Consider the following 23190-nt stretch of genomic DNA (forward strand, 5'->3'; position numbering starts at 1 on the left):
CCGGACGTCTTATTATACACATATTATAACGTTAGTTCTGTTTTCAATTTTGTTTCGCAAGCTGAATAGGGGAAAGACAATTGTGCAGTCTGTCCCTGCCGGTCGCGTGGCTTCTTTGTGTACAGCAGCTGCCTCTAAATGCATGGGCAAACATCACGGCTTGGCGCAGATATCATAAACCTTGAGGACGAGCTTGGACATAGCTCAACCGTTATTTGGGTTTCAAAACTATGAACAGCTTCTTCAACGAGAAGAAGAGGAATAACAAAACTTCGTATTTTATCCCTTACCTCTTCTTATCCCGCTTTCTATTTCTTTGATTTACGGTCCCGATAAAGCTTGCCCGCCTCGCCGCCTTTCTCTCACTCTGTGCGCGTGGATTGTAAAAAGGTAGAAACAAATTGAGCTCTGTTCACAGTACAGCAGCGCTGTTGCCTGATACATCATGGATGTACGGTTTTATCCGATTGCCGGAGGAAATCCTATTCCAGGAGACCCACCAAACCTGGATTTTCCCCACTGTTTGGGCTACTACAACTATAATAAGGTGAGCAATTGCGTTCTACATTGTTTTGCGTACTTCTATCTTGTTTCTGCACACTGTATTCAAACCCCATTCCTCTGGAGTCCGGACAGACTAATATAATGACAAATGGTGTTGTACACGATTGGGAAGGTTTTCTTTGATGATTAATTAGGCTTCTCCATCATCCAATCCTATTCTGCATTGGCATTACAAAGCTTTTATAAAATAGACAGAATAACACAATAAGACAAGAGGCAGTTTTACCAGTGCATTACACACTTTTATCAATTAGGCAAGTTACCATCTTCCTTTGGTGCTGGAGTTCTGCATGTCATAATTTTTACACGTTGAAATGCTTTCTCATATAGCACATCTCTCAATTGGATGAAGTTTTGGTATCCTATCTCTTGTAGAGTAAGCTATTCATGCCAGGTGGCAGTGACACTGCTACTTTACAATGAGTGATCAACTTGATTACATGTGTGACAGAGCCTTTAAAAAGTGACTTGATCCATAATCATTTAATCATTTAATGGGCAGTGTTTATAATTTATAATTCCATCATCATCAATCAACATGCAGTTCATATGTTTTAGATTCACTGAAGACACATGATAAAGTGATGTCACTACCTATAGAGCTTGTCATATTTCAGGGCAATTCATGAATTGTGAAAGGCATTAATTATCCTTGAAGTGAGCAGGTTGTTTATGTTGATATCTGATGTCTGATTCAACTGCAGTTGTTTCAGATCGGGATCCCTAGTTTTGCTCACAGATAATATGTCCCTGTTTACTGATGTGTTGCAGTGTTTTGAAAAAATGTCATACTGTCCCTAGTAGGGTTATCCTATGTGAGATATCCTTACACAAACAGTCCCAGACAGACAGGTGGTTTGGTACACAACCAGCAGCAGATATTTGGTATTTTTGTATCACAAGCACAAAGGAGTATTTGTTTTGAAAAGGATAATGGCTCTATTTGACAACATCTTCAGGATGTGGAAGCATGGTAAGCTGCCAAAAGAGAGAGACAGTCCATATCAAATGAGTTTCCAGACTTTTCCCCAGAATATCCTCTAAAACTGTTCTGAGAACCAATAGAAAACATACTATAATCCTGTTCTGAGAACACTCTGAGACCAGAGCAGTGTTTGCGTCTGCTTGGCCAAATAGCCCAGGCTTGTTAAAGCTCCCAAGTGCAACCACATTTGTTTGACTGTCCTATAATAGATAAAGTGTGGTTTTGTGTTTGCTTGAAAACTCCCCGGGCCAAAGATTGAGAAAGGAAATAGTCTTTCTGTCAGGGATAGGCCAAAATGCAATTGTAGTCTGAGAGGGAGAGGAAATGAAGCGCTCCCTCTGCTACATGTCTCATCACAAACCACATATCACATGCCAATTCAGAAGCCTCTGCATACTGAGTGGAAGGGAGATTTGCATGTGTTTGCATAATGCAAGACACATCATCCCCAAATTGATTCGACCAAACTCATTGAGAGGAAACATTAGTCATCCAGATGATGTGTCATGTTTTCAAGTTGTATAGACTCAAATTAACTTGGGTTGATAACAGAGTTATTTATTATAGCTTTCATGTCAAGTTCCCACTCCAAGAAGCTGTGACAGTGCCTTGGTCAATGTCAATGGGTACTCAATGTGATGTATAAACAGTAACACCCTCAAAATGTTGTCTGAGGAAATCATTCAGATTTAATCACAATGGGGCCCAGAGGCACTTTCAAACATCACAGATTTTTTAAATCTACAGAAACATCCAAACGAGTGGCACAAACTTAATTATGTACTACAGTCATCATGATTCATGACTAATGAATCCAGCCGTGATTTGGCAATGAGATAAAGGGAATATGTTAATATCATGTACTTTACAAGGGAACATGAGCTGCTAGTAATCTAGTAGAATTGAACCTCGGACCTTGATGATGAATGTCATTAAGAGCTGATTTAAAGCACACTTCATATAGGCTACATATTATTCTATACCTTTTTAATATTTAATGGTGTGGATTGTGTTCAGGTGTATGACAGGGCAGTCTCAGCAGGGTGCCTTTGGTAAAGTGCTTTGATTTAACTGGGACACAAGGCAACTATGTTTAGGGGTATATACCCACAGGGACTCTTTTTAGCCACTGATTGGTTGGTAGTTGGTACTTCAGAAATTGTGTGCAGTCTTATGTTCAATTTATGTGGGATAATGACTTGGTTTTTACTGGCTCTTTGGTTTATACTGAGCACATGTGGTCTTAGTCAGTGAAATTTACAAGAAGCCCGGCTTCACTTCTGAAACCTTATGAATACACGCCTAGATTATTTTTGGTCATCAGGGTGTATTTTCTCTCCTTTTCTGTCGCAAAAGTTGAATCTTTTATATGTCCCCCTTGGTTTAAAATGTGGGACATTTTGTGGTCTACATAACTGTGCAAGCTCTTCAGGTTGGACACTACTAAAGGCTTTGAGCTTTTTTGGTATATTCTCAACTGTACTGGTTTACATTTAGCATGTCTAAATGATTTGACCGTTTGATTGACTGAAATGCCTTTGTTCATGAGTGTGCAACCGCCCCCCCCCCCCCCCCCCCCACACACACACCTCCCCTGTTACTGGCACATTTATAGTCCTGTGTTATACTCCCCTGAAGTTTAATAATGTTTTAGATGTAATATACATTTCATTAGCTGCACTGGTAGAGGTAATTAGTTGGTTGTTACCAGATGTAACTGAGGAATGGGTTGCACCTGCAGCACTGCCACTACTACAGAGCTTTAGTTTGTGAAACTATTACTAATACTGCCAGTAAGTGATTATAAATTGTGGATGGCTATGTTCAGATCCAAAGATTATGTAATATGCATTAGCATTGTTTTGACTGTGATTGACTGAATTTTTCCACTGTTCCGTAGCCATATTTTTCTGTTGGTTTAAAAGGTGTCATTACGGAAGAGTGATTGATTGTCTTCCAAGAATCCTTTCAGTGACAACCGCTGTAAACAGGAAGTCTGTTTCACTAAGTAGGGTTGATAGTAACAGCTGATTGGCTCTGATGACAAATGGCGTCTGAGACTACCAAATATATGTGTTTCCTCTTATTCAAGGAAGCGCTTATCAATGGATTATATCTCAACTTTGAGTTGTATCAACCACTCGTCTGTCATACGTAATAGACTACATACACTGTAAGAACAACAAATGGGAAGTTATTCACAGCATAACACATGAGGATGGAAGGCAGCAGCTGCAGCCGGCATACTCTAGGACTTTATTGAGCCTTTAAATGAGTCATGTAGGTGAAACAAAAGCCTGATTGAGGATGGGTTGGATCCTATTGTTCCTTGCATATGTATAGGAAACAAAGCAGAAAGGACATAAATGGACTCAGAGATGCTACATTACAGTCCCTTCACACCAGAAAACCCTTGGGGCAATATCTCCCCATTGTCCCCTACAGCCAGATTGGCCTAGCCTCCCGTGGTCTTTGTTGTCCCGTCTGTGGAGTGGTAGTGAAGGGGTTAAGACGCTCTTCAAACACACAGTGGGCCGTGTGCATCTTGTCAGTGTACACAGCTGGTGCCATTTCACCACACACACATTGTAAACATATCCAAACACTACTAGGACTCTAAATCGCTGGTACCCCGAGAAGCTGCTTACTTTGCCCTTTTCTAAAGTTGATGGATGTAACCGAAGTTATATGTTTCAAGGTTTAAATGTTGAGGAAGTGAAAAGCTGATGTATTTCCTGGGCATTTTAATTGCAGTTTGTCGGACGCCTAGTTCAACAGATTTATTAAAGACCCGGTTTTCCATTTGAGATTGGGGAAGTTCATTTTTAGCTCGCTCACTTGAAGTACAGTACTTGGAACCCCTGAGCTAATGGATGCTCTGTCCGAAAGTGAGTTACTCTGCAGATTCAGACAATTTCCCCAATTCATCTGGTTCTATCTTCATTAATTAAACTGATTTGTGTATGTGATTAACTATGTAGTGTTTACGTTTTTGTCCTAACTCTGAACTTTTATCAGCTCAGTAAAGCTTCCTGCATGGAAGACCCTAATAGTTGTTGCTATGGAAGCTGTGTCCGGACTGTGAGTCATATACTGTATATTAGAGGTGGCTTTGTGGTGGAACATTAGTAGATCATACTCTCTGTTTTCTATGGCTGTGCCGTAGATGATCTAAGCTATTACACACATCTTTCCTTGCAATGTACACACACACACACACACACACACACACACACACACACACACACACACACACACACACACACACACACACACACACACACACACACACACACACACACACACACACACACACACACACACACACACACACACACGACTAGGGAGTCCTCCTGTTTGTGTTTGAATCTCTCTGCGGTATGCACTTTTGAATTTTACATGGACGTAAATCAACACTTAAGAGGCCTCGTCTATATGTCCACTGAACCTGTGTGCAACATTGGGACCGATTGACTGTCTTTACAAGGTGGATTTGGATAGAGAGGCTGTGGTTGGTGTTGAATATGTAAATCTCATGCTGACACAGTCCATTACCCTGATCAGCTCTCATGAAGACCATCTTTAATCCAACCACCACCCAGTGCTCATGAATCCATTCCATCTCCTCTTCTCACATCACCATCATCAGCCAGCAGGCTGCATGTAGATAGAGTTCACACAGTATTGCTACATTTTAATATCCACCCTAGCATACTACTTAGAATGAAACGATGTAATGGGCATGCACGGCAAGCGGTACCGATGCACCAAGTCTGGAACCAGCAGGACCCTGAACAGCTTCTACCCCCAAGCCATAAGACTGCTAAATAGTTAGTTAAATAGTTAACCAATAGCTACCCGGACTATTTGCATTGACCCTTTGTGCACCAACTCTTCTAACTCATCACATACACTGCTGCTATTGTTTATTATCTAACCTGTTGCCTAGTCACTTTATAGCTACTGATATGTACATATCTACCTCAATTACCTCGTACCCCTGCACATCGACTCAGTACTGGTACTTCCTGTATATAGCAATTTTATTACCTCGTACCCCTGAACATCGACTCAGTACTGGTACTTCCTGTATATAGCCATGTTATTACCTCGTACCCCTGCACATCGACTCAGTACTGGTACTTCCTGTATATAGCCATGTTATTACCTCGTACCCCTGCACATCGCCTCAGTACTGGTACTTCCTGTATATAGCCATGTTATTACCTCGTACCCCTGCACATCGACTCAGTACTGGTACTTCCTGTATATAGCCATGTTATTACCTCGTACCCCTGCACATCGACTTAGTACTGGTACTTCCTGTATATAGCCATGTTATTATCTCGTACCCCTGTACATCGACTCAGTACTGGTACTTCCTGTATATAACCAAGTTACTCATTGTGTATCTATTTTTCTATTATCTCTCTTTTCTTTCTCTCTGCATTGTTGGGAAGTGCCCATAAGTAAGCATTTCACCTTTTGTTTACCAAGCATGTGTCAAATAAAATGTGATTTGATTTTGGAATGTCCACACTAGCCTACTACGTAGAACACATGCCCGATACATTGCTTCCTTTTAAGTAGTATGCTAGTATGGACATGGGAACAGAGAGACTGTCTCAGAAGGTTCTGTTTTCTCTCTGGACAATCCAACAGCCATGTCACTGTTACAGCTCCACAGCACTCAGATATAATAGACGGGTAGTAGCTCAGAGCTGAGGTGTCATGCTCGGTGTAGGGTTACGGTCATTTATCATGACACACCTGCAAGTGAATGAGAGAGAAAGGCCTCATTTAACCATTATTGCTTAAACTGTCAAAGTTCTGAATCATTTAACAAAGGTGTTGTACCCTGGAAACTTGAGCTATAGCATGTCCTCTGCCTAAGGGTCCTAGATGGACCTTCTTTAGGCTTTAAAACCACAGCCAAGCGTTTGCCTGGCTACCCATCCACATCGCTCCGGCCAACTGATGTTTCTTCTCCACGTTGAGTCTGAATTTGCCTCTCTCCCCAACAATTTCTAGAATGTGAACACATTCTGTCCATTCTAATTGGTCTCAGAAACCGATGGATTGGTCCAGAGCCGGCCTACATGATGACATCATTAACTTTGGTACTCTGATTGGTTAGACTGTTAGAGAAGATCCAATCGCTGATTAATTTGTTCTGTACAACGCCCCTCATTTTGAAGTCACACAAACAACAGTTTCAGACTGAATGCATAGAGCGATTGATAGAGCAGAGGAATTAAATTCAGGGTGAGTCGTTAGGCAAGCCTAACATGTCTCTTTATATCACACCAGGGTCTACTAACTCACCATGAGACCTACTTTTTTCACCAGGATCAACCATTTCAATCTGTCTTTGTCTCGCTACATCTCTGACAGCATCAACCTCACTGACTTATTAAAGATAGAATCTGTTCACCCCAGCGCCATTGTTATTGTTTTTGTTTTGTCGACTAAACGGAGGTGAGCAGCGTCCAAATGGAAATGAGCAGCGTGGTACAACAAATTGCACTACATCAGTGGAGGCTGCTGAGGGGAGGACGGCTCATAACCATGTGGAAACCATGTGTTTGATGTATTTGATACCATTCCAGTGATTCCGCTCCAGCCATTACCACGAGCCCATCCTCCCCAATTAAGGTGTCACCAAACTCCTGTGCAGTACATATTCTGCTGTTCTATTGAAGCGTGCAGTGATGTTTGAGGCAAAACAACTGTGTTCGTTGTTTGCTGTAACTTCTTGTGTGTTATAGTATCCCAAATTGATGTGGCAGTTTCACCATTAAGGATTCCATCTTTAAAGAGAATAATTTATTCTCTATGTGCCACAGAAACTGCTTTTACTGTGGAATTAAGCAGTAGGACCAGTCAATCAGTTCTGGCTGGGTGATTCAATAAATTGTGTCCTATAAATGATTAGCCTTGCAGTTAAGACACCTACATTTATTTTTAAAGCGCTGTTGCAGTGAGGCAGCCATCACATTTTTCACATAACTACTTTCTAATGCCTCGTAATGGGCTGACGGAGGACTGTATCAAAACATTTAACTGATCTCCCCTGGATTTAACCTTTAATCCAACACAGATTTAATTAGTAGATAGATTAGAAATGTGACGTTTTACAAAATCAAATATGCATGACCCCCTTCACTCAACACGTGAATATGAGGTCCTGTCAAGAAAACGAGACTTAAAAGTTCAATTGTTAGAATTTCTGCCTGTGCTATTTTTCAGACCATCCCTTACTGTTCAGAATGGAAGTATTTTCCGTCTCATCAAGGTATTGCTGACTGTTATTATTACATTAATTTGCAGGGTAGTGCATTGTCGTGACTCTAAGTGTGAAATGTCACCTCATTAGTGAGCTATGTGCTGTAGGGACTGAGAGAGAGATATTACGTACAAGGCAAAGGAGATTTATGTGCATCCAAAATGACACCTACTTCCCTTTGCACTACTTTTGACCAGGGCCCTGGTAAAACAATGTGCACTATATAGGGAATAGGGTGCAATATCAGACGCAGCCATACTGTGGTGATTAGTCCAGCTATCCTTTGTTCAGCTGCCCGTAGCACCACCACGACCATGCAACGTTCCCATAATGCTCAGTGTGTGTCACCACCAGGTCGTCCTTTAAGGAGAAGACAATGGCAGCAGGTGGGCAAATATCCATCAGACCTGCTGAACAAAGAGCACAGCAAATGTAGTAATACAACAGCTATTTGAATGTTTAAATGGGAGACTGAAATGAACCACAGTAACAACGTACTGTTTTTCGATAGATGATTTAATGTGACTTGGCCCTATGCCATGGTTACTGTAATACAGTAGTAAACAAATCATCTGTGTCACGTTTAGAACACATTGACTTTAACGGCTATGTTTATCTTCATTTCCAAACTGTTTTTTTACATTTTCCCAACCAGTGCAGAGGTCCCCAAGCCAACAGCTGGAGTCAGTGTTATGGAAATAGGGGAGCCATGTTGGCCTCAGAAGGTCATTGATCGTAGATCGCCGCTCCCCCAACGTTATATATGTGGTAACAGGGTAAATGTTAAAATCTCACTGCTAATCCAATTTTACTGCAGCGTTAATACTGTAGCATTTAAAGTCATTTTCACCTAATAAATAAACTTTAATAGTCTCCTCAAAAGCTAATATAAATTGGAAAAGCGCCATCACACTGCCAGATTTTAATTGGATCTTTTATAGACGTGCATTAGAATGATAAGAATATTCTATTGCAGAAAAGTCCTTTGTTTTTCCTGGAAATTTAATTTGCCATCATTTATGTTAGAATTAAATGGTAGCAGAGATCTACAGTACATAGGCACTGTGCTGACATGGCCTTGTCTGTCTCTCTTCTCTGTGTAGGCCTAGCTCTGAGAGTTTTGAAAGAGCTGTTCTTGGGAGAATGTCGCTGTTTCTTGTTGTTTATTTATGGGTTTAAATTGTTGATTGTGTCCATTGTTCTTTAACTGGATAGTAATGTCCAGTAATATTCAGAATTTATCCACTCTGTCAGAAAGAGTTCATCTCATATATGGATACTTTGTATTCATTTCTTTGTGTACAGGTACACAATTGTAGTTACAACTCCTGCCTGTAGTTTCCAAAGCAGTCAGTTCACAGTGATGTCTAGAATGTTTTTCTGAATAAAAATGCTTGACTGTACAACCCAAAACAATTCATCATTATGCCAACATATGAAATTAGACACATGGTGAGTGAGCCCCAATATCAAAACAGGGAAAGAGAAAAACCGAGAGAGAAAAAACAATATTTTACTAAAACATCAAACTCTCTCTAACATATTCAATAATCATAAAGTTGTTGTCAGCCTATGGGGTGCACCATTAGTCTCAATAAAATAACACGTCTGGCAACCACACAAATCCCTCTCACATATCCGCTCTGAACCCTTCTTTTGAGATGTAACAAGTAGCATTTCCCTATCTGTTCTCAATGTACCACACATTTACTGTAAATCACTATTTAGTTAGAGTGCATTTTTATATATTGGAGAAAAGATAAAGACATGTAGTGTTTTGTAGAAAGCACAAGCCTATGGATAGATTTTTTCATCCACCAAGCAACATATGGTTTCTCTCATGCTCTGGCTCGGCTCTAATATTTATTTCATACGCATATTAAAACTGGAAAGTGATCTCTTTGTAGATGGTTTCCAAAAATGGTACAGTGATTGCTTCATTGCTGATTTTTATTGGCCTCAGAAGTACTGTGTGTTAAACAAAAAGCGTGCCTCCCCTTTCCCCTGCCGTAATTCAATGTTGCATTTAGTATGTACCAATAAAGGCCCAATAAGGGGACACTTTGCTGCTGGCCTCCATCTGGATCTCTGAAAGCAGTATTGATGTGGAGGGAGAAGATTCTGAAAAGTAATCTGCTAGTTGGTTTAGATCTCTTTTGTCTCTTGGCAACCATTCTTGTGGGGTTTAGAGGTCGCTGGTTGCAACCTCCAATTGTTTGCAAACTGATGACTTGATGAGAGGGTTCTACCATGTATTTGTCTTATGAAGACTCCCCTAGTACATTTGGGAAAGGAGCTGATATTTTAGGCTTTTTGTTGGAGCTCATCTCTTTGTGGCAGTGCATTGCAGGGGGACTTAATGCACTGCCACTGCACTGTGACCCGGTGAACACTTCCTCACAGGTGGCTGTGGTGTGGGATGGCAGTGGTAGGAACCAGGCCAAGGAGAAAGAGGCCTCAGCATTGAGGAGTCCTTTAGTTTCCTCCTGAGACAACATGCTATTGACAAGTCTTTCATACTCCATTCCTTTCTAGGAAAACGATCTAGTTTCTCTGACAATGGGCAATAACCCTGAACCTTCCGCTCTCCTCTTCGGAAGCTCTTACTCACGTGTCTTTCCAGACACATGCAGATCCTGGAAAAGGAGCTTGCTCTCTTTTTCTCTCTTTCTATAATGAGACACAGGTACGTTTTTCCTTCCTACCCGCTGCTAAATGAGAAGTAGAAGCAGAATGATTACATTGTATCAGAGACATTACAGGCAGTTGATTAAAGCGTTAGTTGGGGAGTTAGCCAAGGTTAACAATCCATAATGAAACACTGTGAAAATAATGATACGCTGCATGGTTTTATGAAGGCTTGTGGCTGCTCAGCAGAGCTGCGTTGACCTTCAGCAGTTACACAAGCTAATCGTGGTGAACCTTCAGCCCCCCTGTAGTTTCCAGCAGACTCCATTAGCTTCTGATATGCATCTTCTAGGAGAGCAGCCTAGACCTTACAGAGTTTTGGCTTTGGGATTGGGATTGTTCTAGTGACATTGAGATTACGGGCTATTCTAAAATAGCTCTTTTAGGTAGTATCATAAGTTGTTCTTCTGACGTATACCAATACTTAGGGGTTTACCCTTGATACACCACACTTCCTTTTACATTGGTGTGGCTGGCTTGAATGGCAACAGTTATTTAAATGAATCAAGTATTTCTTTGTTGTGGTTTGTTTTCAGTGAAGTCTATTAGAGTGCCATTGATTCTCCTGGAGAGAGCCAGAGATTGGTCACTGTCCAATGTCAGATCCTTTGTGTATGTTGAAAGCAGTTGTCTGGTGTTACTAAAGTCTCAATTTGTGATGCTGTCAAAACAGCAGCATATCTGTATGCTTTGGACAGTAGCTTGGATCATGTTCCTACTGCTTTATCCAGACCATTTGCTACTCAACAGGCCATAGTGCTAGCGGCCTAGCACCATTAGCTTTGATCACTGACTAATAAAGCGTTCTACTATCTAGGGATCCTGTTGCCACAAAACATTGAGAATGTCAGGTGATGTCATATTTTGATTGGCCTGTAACGGTAAGTCTTTCCTATTGGCTAATGACAACATTAACCTGTTGCTGACCAAAATAGTAACTGTAAGACATCTTACAGGATTACACCTACTTCTCCTCCACAAACTATCCTCCAGATGCTAATAAGATATTTAAGCAATACTTAGCCTATATAGCGATGAACTATTGCTTCAAAAGATAACACATTTTCTCGGCCCCGATGTGTGAAATCACAGAAAAACGGCATTGTTTACTTTAGCATGTTCCAAGTGAAGCTTCATGCATGCATACCAACATCTGTGAGAAGTGAGTATTGTAATAAACTGTGGATGAGGCGATATGCTAAAGTTAGACGGAGGAGCGTGAGTTACGTCTATCTTTCTGTAATTACCTCAGTGATTGTCCGCTCCTTTGGTTCTTATCAGACATAAACTTGAAGCACATTCCTCTGTGTAATTGTGCTCGCCATTATTACTGCAATTACTGTAAGTTATTACTCATATTGTTCTCTGTTGGACTGGTAGTTTGCTAGTTGCCAAATATGGACTCTAGGGTTGGGGAGTATTCAGGTTTTCATACCTTCATACCGTTTCTGTAACCTCCCAAAAACATTTATTTTATTTTTGACACACAAACAATTTAGGCAACAGGGATCTTCATCCAGGGGGGAATTGAATGCCTCTGCTGTAACCAAGAAGCTTGATCTTGACATCTAGAGAATTAGCCTGCAAACCAAATGCATAGCTGGAGCCCTGAGCTGGATATAATTTATTTGACACATCTTAGATTTCTTATAGTTATACTAAACTTATAGTTATAAGCAGTGGTGTAGCATGCACCCCCACAGCCACCACGAGGCAGGGATGCCCCCACGTTTCCACTTAACAATAACAGCACTTACAGTTGACCGGGGAAGCTCTAGCAGGGCAGAAATTTGACGACATGACTTGTTGGAAAGGTGACATCCTATTTTAGTGCCACTTTGAAAATCACTGAGCTCTTTAGTAATCCCATTCTACTGCCAATGGTTGTCAATGGAGATTACATGGATGTGTGCTCGATTTTATACATGTGGCTGAAATAGCCTAATCCACTAATTTGAAGGGGTGTCCACATGCTTTTGTATACATACAGTGCCTTCTGAAAGTATTCAGACTTTTTCCACATTTGATTACGTTACAGCCTTATTCTAAAATTGATTAAATAAAAGAAAATACTCGGCAATCTACACACAATACCCCATAATAACAAAGCGAAAACAGGTTTAAAATTTAACAGACACCTCACAAGTCCTCAACTGGCACCTTCATTAAATAATACCCGCAAAACACTAGTCTCAACGTCAACAGTGGAGAGGCGACTCCGGGATGCTGGCCTTCTAGGCAGAGTTCCTCTGTCCAGTGTCTGTGTTCTTTTGCCCATCTTAATATTTTATTTTTATTGGCCAGTCTGAGATATGGCTTTTTCTTTGCAACTCTGCCTAGAAGGCCAGCATCAAGGAGTCGCCTCTTCACTGTTGACGTTGAGACTGGTGTTTTGCGGGTATTATTTAATGAAGGTGCCAGTTGAGGACTTGTGAGGTGTCTGTTTCTCAAACTAGACACTCTAATGTACTTGTCCTCTTGCTCAGTTGTGCACCAGGGCCTCCCACTCCTCTTTCTATTCTGGTTAGAGCCAGTTTGCGCTGTTCTGTGAAGGGAGTAGTACACAGCGTTGTACGAGATCTTCAGTTTCTTGGCATTTTCTCGCATGGAATAGCCTTAATTTTTCAGAACAAGAATAGACTGACGGGTTTCAGAAAGTTATTGACATTTTTCTTTCTTTTTCTTGACATGTTTCTTGACATTTTGAGCCTGTCATCGAACCCACAAATGCTGATGCTCCAGATACTCAACTAGTCTAAAGAAGGCCAGTTTTATTGCTTCTTTAATCAGCACAACAGTTTTCAGCTGTGCTAACACAATTGCAAAAGGGTTTTATATTGATCAATTAGCCTTTTAAAATGATACAACTTGCCATTGGAACACAGGAGTGATGGTTGCTGATAATGGGCCTCTGTACGCCTATATAGATATTCCATAAAAAATCTGCCGTTTCCAGCTACAGTAGTCATTTACAACATTAACAATGTCTACAGTGTATTTCCGATCAATTTGATGTTATTTTAATGGACAAAAAAATAGCTTTTCTTTCAAAAACAAGGGCATTTCTAAGTGACACCAAACTTTTCAACGATAGTGTATATATATAAAAAAAAAAAAAGGGGGTTGTGGGCTGCCTCGTGGGGGCTGTGGAGGTGCGTGCTACACCACTGATTATAACTATAAGTTATGTGTAACTATATGAAATCTAAGATGTGTCAAATAAATTATATCCAGTTTAGGGCTCCAGCTATGCATTTGGTTTGCTAGTTAATATATCATTTGTTTTTGTGTTTTAGAAAATAATACCGTCTGTATTTCAAAATACCCCAGTATATGGTGTAAACGGTATATCGCCCAAGCCTAGTGGACTCCCTCAAAGAATTAAAGTATCTTTCCAATTATTTACAGATTGGACAGGCTCAAAGAATTCAAGCATATTTACATTTTTTTTCTCCAATATATATATATTTTTTGCCTGTGGATAGTACATTCAGCAGATGGACTAATGATTACTTATACAGCATCTAGTGGCTGCAGGTAGCCTAGTGGTTAGAGTGTTTGGCCAGTAACCCAAAGGTTGCTGGATCAAATCCCTGCGCTGACAAGGGAAACTTCTGTTTATTCTGCCCATGAACAAGGCAGTTAACCTGCTGTTCCCTGGTAGGCTGTCATTGTAAATAAGAATTTGTTCTTAACTGACTTGCCTAGTTAAAGGTTAAACTTTTTTTTTATCCACCATACAGGATGTGTAATGTTTTCATAACGTTAACACATTTTCCACCAGTGTCCACCACATACCAGGCCTATTTATTCAATTCCAGGATCTCTTTCATTTTATGAACTAGCCTAATGTGCAGGGGGTTTCAGATCACGTTAGCGGATCAAAGCACAAATTCCCTTTCTATGTTTTTCTCTAGCATGTCTAACTACAAACAAGCTCTCATATTTTCCGGTTGCAGTTTTATTTTGTTTACTCAAAACAGATGAAGAGGTCCGTGACACTCCAGCACGAGAGTGGGCTGTGCTAATATCTCTCCAGGCTAAAAGGATGTCTGATAGAGCCATGATATTGAGGCTAAATCACGAGTGTGTGCACTCACATTAGCAGGCTACAGTTGGACAGCCACAAGGTTGAGTACTAATTAGTGTTTTCAAAAGCCAATCAGTTCCGCACGATGGCTGCTTACTGCCGTCCAAAAGTGCCATTTTATTTAATCTGGGTAACAAAGTTTATCCAGCAATGGAGTGTCATTGCAAATACAGGCAGATTGTTTTTGGTTTAATTGTGAGAAGGCGGAGACTGGGAAATGATAGGACAGAGAGAGAGAGCCTTATGTTCAGACTGGCTGTTGTGGTGTATTGTGGGTATTGACATTTTCAGAGAGAATATATTTTTAACAGGAGCTAATTAATAAATAAGAGTAAATGCTCCATCCGCATATTCATCACCAGGCAGGGTCATCTCTCTCACAACACAACAGGCAAGCCTTAAGCAGGAAAAACAAAGTAGTACATAAATCAAAGAGGTTTTCTCTGGCAAGGCGGAACCCCCTGGGACCTACCTTGGTGCTTCATTAGACTCCAGAAGGATCATGTTTTAAGTGGAGGTGAGCGAGTTCTGAATAACAATGACAAATCATGCTTCAGAGCATTGGGTGTTTAGGGAACATAAAAGCAACATATCCCTTTTCCTAAAAGTGAATAAAATATTATTTGAGAGAAAGGATATTCACTCCACTACATCATATACGTACAGTAGGGATATAGACTATAGTTAACGTAACAGCTACTATTGCTGTTTCTGGCAGAGTTTCCCAAATTGAGGTTGAGCATATTCCATTCATAATTAACCATATGGGATTACAATGAATATATACTCTTTATTAGACTTCAGTGTGATGGCTTCACGTTTTAGTAATTTAAATTGTTGTCCTTTTTTGCATCTCGTTATATTTGACCACATAATTCTATTCACTTAACTCACCCCACATACAGTACTTATGTGAGGAAACACTCATGGATAATATATGATCAGTATCACATTTCTCTTTTAATTATAAAAACATGATGTTTCTCTGCAGAAAGTGATACTAACATAACTGAGAGAATATGCAGCACTCTATGTAAAGCTTGTAAGATAAAATACTCCAGAGTTTGTTACACAGGCTGTCAAACCACTGTGTGCTGACATAGAGGCTTTTAGAGCCCAGTCAGGCAGGCCTCTGGCTATTGTTGTTCCTGATCTTTGAATTCCTGGATCTGACAACTCTACACTGACCGGCCTAACCAGCACTGATGTCTGATGGTCTGTGGGCTAGAGAGAGCCAACAACAAATCTGAGGGTAACAAATCATCATATAAAAATGATATGGATTAAGGATATGGATTCAGATGATGCTAGTGAGAAAGAGTCACTGAATTATAATATATCACAATTTGCAATGTGCGGCTGCCTGTTTAGAAAGGCCTTTACAAATAAGTAATACATTAAATAGAAAACCTTGTGTAGCTGAGTTATAATAAGAAAGCCATTTCCAGAGTATAAATCTGCTCAATTACAGACAGGAGAGATATGCTGGAGCAACATTCCCATGGCTATTCAGTCACACTGAATATCCACACATGGCAGATTTGAATAAAGAGATCGGGATTATTATTGCTTCCCAGTGTGATGGTAGCCTCGTTTTCCAATCCAGGCCTTTATTTGGATTTTGGGGCCAGCATGATAGCAGTAATGCTCCCGATTTAATAAAAACTGTGAAATACAAGGAGCTAACAGTCAATACTGTTGGAGAGCTGATTTGGTCGATCTCTTCAGTTTACATGAATGAAGAGATGAATTATCTCTGTGTCCATTGAATCTGCCCCTCTCTCTCCAGGTAAATTGGCTGATGACAGGCAGGGTGACAGCTTGTTCTCTCCCTCTCTCTCTCTCAAAGAAAGTGGCATTTTCTCTCCACCTGTCCAGCACAACTGTTTAAAAGCCTCTCACTCTCTGTGTCTTTAAAGAAGGACTTCTGTGAAGGATAGTGAGTAGGACAGTGTAGAGTAGATGAGATGTGGGCTGCTACAGTATGAAGGAGCTGCAGCTGCTCCCAGTAGACCCTATACTTACAGAGATGTGGAGAAACAGTTCAAACACAATCTTAATGAAGACGAATGGAGAGGCATGTTGGTACACACACACACACACACAGTGGGGAAAGTGCTTGGGTTCGTTGTAGAACGTATGGTGGAACCCGGCCTTTACTGAACTGTCTCATTTATTTTGGTGCAGAAACTCACAGCGTGGTTCCCATTTGCCCCTAACATAGAGGTCAAGGCTCAAATACAGCATATGTCACTGACTGACCCCTTTCTCATCTTCCTGGACTGTTAGAAATTGGATAAAACTGCTCTGAGGGAGTTGTGGTCAAAGGAGGAAGTCAATGACTTATTTTTCTATAGACACTTAGCAGACCTTGCTGCCTCAGAGGTGGAGTAGTGTACAAAATCAAATGTGCAGTGTTATTTTTAAGCGTGGAAAAACGGATACTTCCTATCTTAGAGTAGTTGTTTAAAACAAAATGTACACTACTTAATCTCTAGTCAACTTAATTAATACCCAGCATTAAACTGTCCATTAAAGCACCTCTACATTTCAATAAGTAGATCCTCATGTTCTAGAACACACTACCAAATCGAATTGAACCATGATCTTAATGTAATGTATTTCACTTCATCTAGTATACTCAGTTGAAAGGGGTTGGATAGACTAATGACATTACCATGACTCTCCTACTTTCCATTCCAGACCCAGATGTTGGTTTATGGTTGTAATGTACTGTATGCGCACATGACTGACTTTATGAGTTATACCATTGGCTCATACATTAGTCGTAAAGGCAAACTCTTAGCCTCATATTATCCAGAGGAAAATCCACACTTTTAAGTGTCATGGCTGTATTTGATAGGTCACATGCTTTTTACGTGTCAGCCTCACCAAGGATATTTTTGAGAGAGAGAGAAAATCACACAGACACACAAAGAATTTGAAAACAAATCAAACATTGATAAACTCCCATATCTGTGCAGTCATGGCAGCAAGATTCGTGGCCCGTTGCCATGAGAAAAGGGCAACTAGTAGAGCACAAACAACATTGCAAATACCACCAATATTTATCTATTTATCTTCCCCTACTATTCGTACTACAACTATTTGCACATTACTAAAACACTGTAAATAGCTGATAATAAAACACTTGAAAGGTATTTATCTTTTTGAAACCTTTTTGAGTGCAATATTTACTGTTAAATTCTAATCGTTTTTTGTTAATGTTTTGTGTCTTCTCACCTTTGTTTATTGTTTATTTCACTTGCTTTGACAATGTAAACATATGTTTCTTATGCCAATAAAGCCCCTTTGAATTGAATTGAGAGCGAGAGAGACGGAGAGACAGACAGAGAGAGAGGTATATTTTCTCCTTCACCTTTTTCAATTCTTTCCTAGCTAAGTTTAGCTTCTCTTTTTTCCTTCCCTGTAAAAAAGAAATCCTCTAAAACATAGTGGGGTTCCATTAACTCTGTGGACTGTCATTTTCAGGTTCACTTTGATCTCGCTGTTCTTTCTAACATTGAGGAAAGGAATAATTTTACATTGTGTCTAAACAGATGTGGATTTCTTCTTAAGCTCTCTAAATGTCACTGGCTGCTGTGATGTGAAATAAATAGTGAAGATTAAGTCTTTGTAATTATTCAACAGTAGGTATCATAATCTTACACTTCCTTTGAAAAGTGTAATGTTAAAATGGCACTTCAGGTGTAAATAGAGTGAAAAGCATGAACAGATCATTTAGTCTTGATGGCTCCTGTCACATAACGAAAACAATATCTGAAACTCAACAGACGCTTGTTTTTTTTGTTTTTTTGGAGGCCCTGTTGCCAAGAATTGTCAGTCAAATTGCTGAATGGAGGGTAGTATGCTGGAAAATACATACTTGAAATAGCTAATATGCAGGTCTAAACAGCTGTTTTTTGTCCACAGTTGTCTTTTGCAGCTGTCCTTTCATTGTGGAATAAAACAATTAATAACATGCTTGGCAGTGCACTAACATTGACTCTTGTGCTATAATGGGTGTGTATGTGATCTTATACACCCACCCCCAACGATTGTGTAGAAGAAAGATACTGTAACAACTAACAACGACTGGCAAAAATGGCAGGTATATGTCGCTCGACAACCCGAAAGAAAACATCCTTATCCATAGCATTTCCATCATTTCAGCCAATTTGCTCCAGTCATTGCGTTAATCTGCGCCGACCTGTTGATTGTCAGTTTTCCAGACACATTTCTGTAGCCGAACACAAACAGTATTTGCAGCAGGACCTCTCTCTGTTCTGTCAGTAGTGCCAAGCAACACAGCCACAAATTGGAATGTGGTAGAGCTCTGGGAAGGCAGCCAAGATTGAAATTAGACAATAACCTTTGCTCCCCTATACTGGCTCTCTCCTCCAGCTGCAGGCAGATCCATTTGTTTAATACAGTCAGCCCTGTAGTGTATAATAGACTGATATATGAGTCACCGCTCAGCAGTTTGTGTTTCTCAGATTTCTAGAGATTGAACAACTGGTCGGTTTCTACTTACTGTAGTCTTATGGAGAAAAAGACATGGAAAGGAAGGATGCATGCAGCCAGCACAACACAGGGTAGATAGATACAGTACACCCACGCCAGTTTACAGCTGTATCTTTACAATACATGCATGGGGATAGACACAGGTATTTACCTAATCCATTACTAGCCTAAAGAGTTTTGTTTTTGCGAGTAAGAAGAAAAGCATGAAAGCTTAACAGGTAATACTACAGATCCTACTGATTGTACACAATGAATTTGCTGTTGGAATAATTTGTTGGTACATCAGATCTATTTACATAAGCATTGGATGGTAGAATACTTTCATACTGTCACTTTTAATCCAGGAAGCTTTTCTGCCTGAGTCAAATTATAACGGTAGCCTGGTTTATAAACGTTGTTTCAACCTCCTGAGTTAAATAGAATTTTCATGCAATTACTCTCAAAGAATTAGAGGATTAGTTTCCAGTGAGTCCCTGAAACAGTGACTGGTACCTGCATTTTGCAGTGTGTACAGAGGCAAAACCGTTCTAATGAGTGTGTTAACCAGTAATAGTGTCCAGGGAATAGAGAAATGTGTCTGTTCTGCCAGCGCAATAGGAGAAGACTCCATTCTCCGCAGCCTTCAATAGGGCTGGATCCAGGTCACTGAGCCCATACCCACCTGTCATATCAAGTACAGCAACACCACCATCAGCACTAATACCACTGAAACAAACCCATCTACTGTGGTGAAAAGCTTTCCTGTATGGCGATTAAACAATGCATTATCTCAGATAATGACACCTAAAACCACAATAGCTGTAGACCAGAGAGCTAAGAGTGCAGTAAAAGGAAGCCTGGTTTAAATGATAGCATCTTGGAGCTGGAGTTACTTCAAAGTTGTCCCAAAGTAAACAGCATCTAGACATTCAAGGTTTAGAAGCGAATGCAAGACAACACCACCACCAAGTTGATTTGGACTACTCTCATGTCATTTCCTTAAAGGTCCAATGCAGCCGTGTTTATCTCAATATCAAACTGAAAACTAGCTGTTATTGGCAGAGAGGTTTGGAACTCTCTTTCTTATTGGTCTATTAAGTAATGTACATCCTGGTGATGTCACTAGGCAGGCCAAAACTTCATCCAGCAAAATAAGCTGAAATTTCAAGTGCTCTTTTCAAACAGCTCTTACACTAAAAGGGCATTGTCATCGTTGTCACAATTTTACAGTATTATTCCAACCTCATAGTGTGGAATTACTGTATATATATAAAACACAGGAAATCACATTTTTGACTGCACTGGGCCTTTAACGACTTGTGTGTCTGTGTCTGTGCTGCTAACAGCAGGCATTGTGGGAAAGCTTCCCCATGTTTCTGAGGCCTTATACTCTTCTCCTCAGCCCTAAGCCCCTTTGTGGCGGCGGGCCAATGGCTTTGCACCCCGCTAGATCAAAGATGAAACCCCTCATTCAGCTACTGCTTTCTTTTAGGGTTTGCTCTCGGGAGTGTGGACCAGACCAGACTCAGTGGCAAGGGGAGAAGAGGAGAGGGTGGTTCATCTACATAGTATGTAGACTAGCTGGATTGGACCCAGGCTAAGGACACAAGTCCATGTTTACCTAGTGCTAGAACAGATACTTTTGGTCATTATTGGTATCAACTAGGGCTGTGGCGGTCACGAAAGTTTGTCAGCCGGTGATTGTCAATCAAATAACTGTCGGTCTGACGGTAATTGACCATTAATTAACATAAACACATTTAGCATCTCCTGGCTTCCACACATAGCCTACAAGCCACTGATGCTGACCTTTGGAACATATACATTTGAAAAAGTCTAATAAATCCATGTAACATAGCCTACACCTTCACAATAAATCCATTATTTATTTTAGACAGGTCTAAAGAAACATGATATTTCGAAAATGTAGTCTATTTCAGAAGAACAGAATAGCATACTCTGAGTTGTCCTTATGTTAGGTCCTGATTTGGCTATGCCAAATGGCTGTAGGCTACACTAGTTCATTTAGCAGACAAGATTTGCTTAGAATTCCGTGCCATTATTTTATAGTATGAAGAATACAATTGAACATAGCTGAATAATTCTCCAAATGATTTGACGGAGTGCGCTCATGCGGCTATTCTGTATTGAACGGTTAACAAAGCAATAGTTATTCCTATATGCTTAATTTAAAGTTATTAATGTAACTTTAGTTGTTCTACAAACGTTGGGCGATGTGTTTTGATTTTTAATACATTGTAAGGCTGCATGATGCGACTTTAATGATGATTTGAAAACAGTTGCTTGAAAGGCATGATCTCTGCTTTGTTTTTTTGCGTAGGCTGTACACACTACATCAGTCACTCATTCACAATTCGACAAGCACTTGATATTGCCTAGAATTTAATGGCGGCATCGCCTTTGTGTGGCCGTAATGCACCCTAAAAAAATCCATGCCTTTTGCAGCCGGTGGCTGTTGTGCCCTCGCTGCGTGCCACATGCTCCATCACGTGAGTTGGTCTTTCTCACAGGCTACAAGTGAAGACAAACACATCGGGGACGCAACTGCACGCATCCTTATCCAATTCCAAGGTGCATATTGAAGATATTGGAAGAACTGTCCACATTTACTTTTCGTCAGCTAACAAGATGAGTAGGCCTGACGAACAGCAAAAGCACGAGCATATGTCAATCTACTATTCCCCATAGTACAAAGGTCGACCTACTCTATTCTGTGCAAGAAATAAATATTCCGAACATAGTCTGGGACAGTTGTGGGATGCGATAGATCCCAAATTAATACAACCACTACAATCAAAAAAACGTAGCTGATGCAACAGCTCAGAATGTTTAGCTTAAAATGTTGATAAACTATTAGGTTATTTCTTCACATTGTAAGCGCAGCAAGGCTATAAGCGCGAATGTTCCATCAGTGGAAAACAACACTATCAAAAGTGACCGCAAATGCAATTATGCATGTAATGCTTTTATTATAAAGGTGCATTTTTATTGTGAAAATGATCTTCCCCAAACTTGAAACTCACGTGCTGCTTATGTATGGCAGTTAGGCTCTACACCCCTTGTGAAGTGCAATAATGTGCTTAATTTTAAGAAGTTTGGCAACTTTAGTTGTGATAGAAACCTTATTAAAACATATAGGCCTATGGGCTAGGCTACATGAGGTGTGTGACTGATTTTTTTTCAATCGCAAAAAAAGGCATTGTTTCTTATGCTGGGCATCATTCACAAGTGATAATATATAATTCACAAGTGATAGGCTAATATTGTCACCCATCAGACTATTCTTGATTTAATCTTGTCTTTAAATATACTAAATAATACATATGTGTGAAATTTGTTTTGATTTAGAATGGACCATTATCATGCACCTATATCAAAACAGGGGCAGCGGGAAAAAATACATGTCATCTATGCACTTAAATAGCGAATGGAGGACACTTTTCCCCGTGGTTTATTTTCATGCCAGCCATGTAGACTATACTCCTGCTGTAAATATAAGCAATGTGCTTAATGTTAGGAAAGATTAAAAATAAATATAGTAGGCCTAGCCTATAGACAGCTGATCCTCCTCTTTTCAGTAGAGGCCATCACTCTGTTTTCTCATGCAATTGCATAGCCTATTGAAATGTGTGTTTAGTTTGATTTTCGAACACATTTGCATTGATGTCAGAGTGATTAGAGGGACAATAAAGTGTTGAGTACCAGGCAGTTAGCAAGTTTGGTAGGCTACTAATGACCATCAGCAGCATCAGAGCTTGGAGAAGCCTAATTACCATGACTAACGGTCACGTGGAATTTGACTGCCTTCATGACTCGTGACTGCCGGTGTGACGGTAATATGGTCACTGCAACAGCCCTAGTATCAACTACAGTGTTGAGGTTTTGGTGTGCATCTGTCACAGATCCAATGAATTTCTGACATACTTTGTGAATTGTTTTGACTGTAATGGAAGTAGCTTTGTGTCATCATAATTCCGAACATGTGGTTGATTGATACAGCCTTTTTATCCACATATTCCATATTCCTGAAAGATCAGATCAAGCATGGTTTGA

General features: G+C 40.2%; 1 protein-coding gene across 1 annotated transcript in view; it reads left to right on the forward strand.

The window, feature by feature from the left end:
* Positions 1 to 445: 445 nt before the first annotated feature.
* Positions 446 to 23190, forward strand: part of LOC120056539 (TOX high mobility group box family member 3-like) — a 66757-nt gene continuing 44012 nt past the window's right edge. The window contains 1 exon segment of the mRNA XM_039004723.1: positions 446 to 547. Within this exon segment, the coding sequence (XP_038860651.1) occupies positions 446 to 547 (102 nt within the window).

This window comes from Salvelinus namaycush, chromosome 1, assembly GCF_016432855.1.
Source record: "Salvelinus namaycush isolate Seneca chromosome 1, SaNama_1.0, whole genome shotgun sequence".
NCBI lineage: Eukaryota > Metazoa > Chordata > Actinopteri > Salmoniformes > Salmonidae > Salvelinus > Salvelinus namaycush.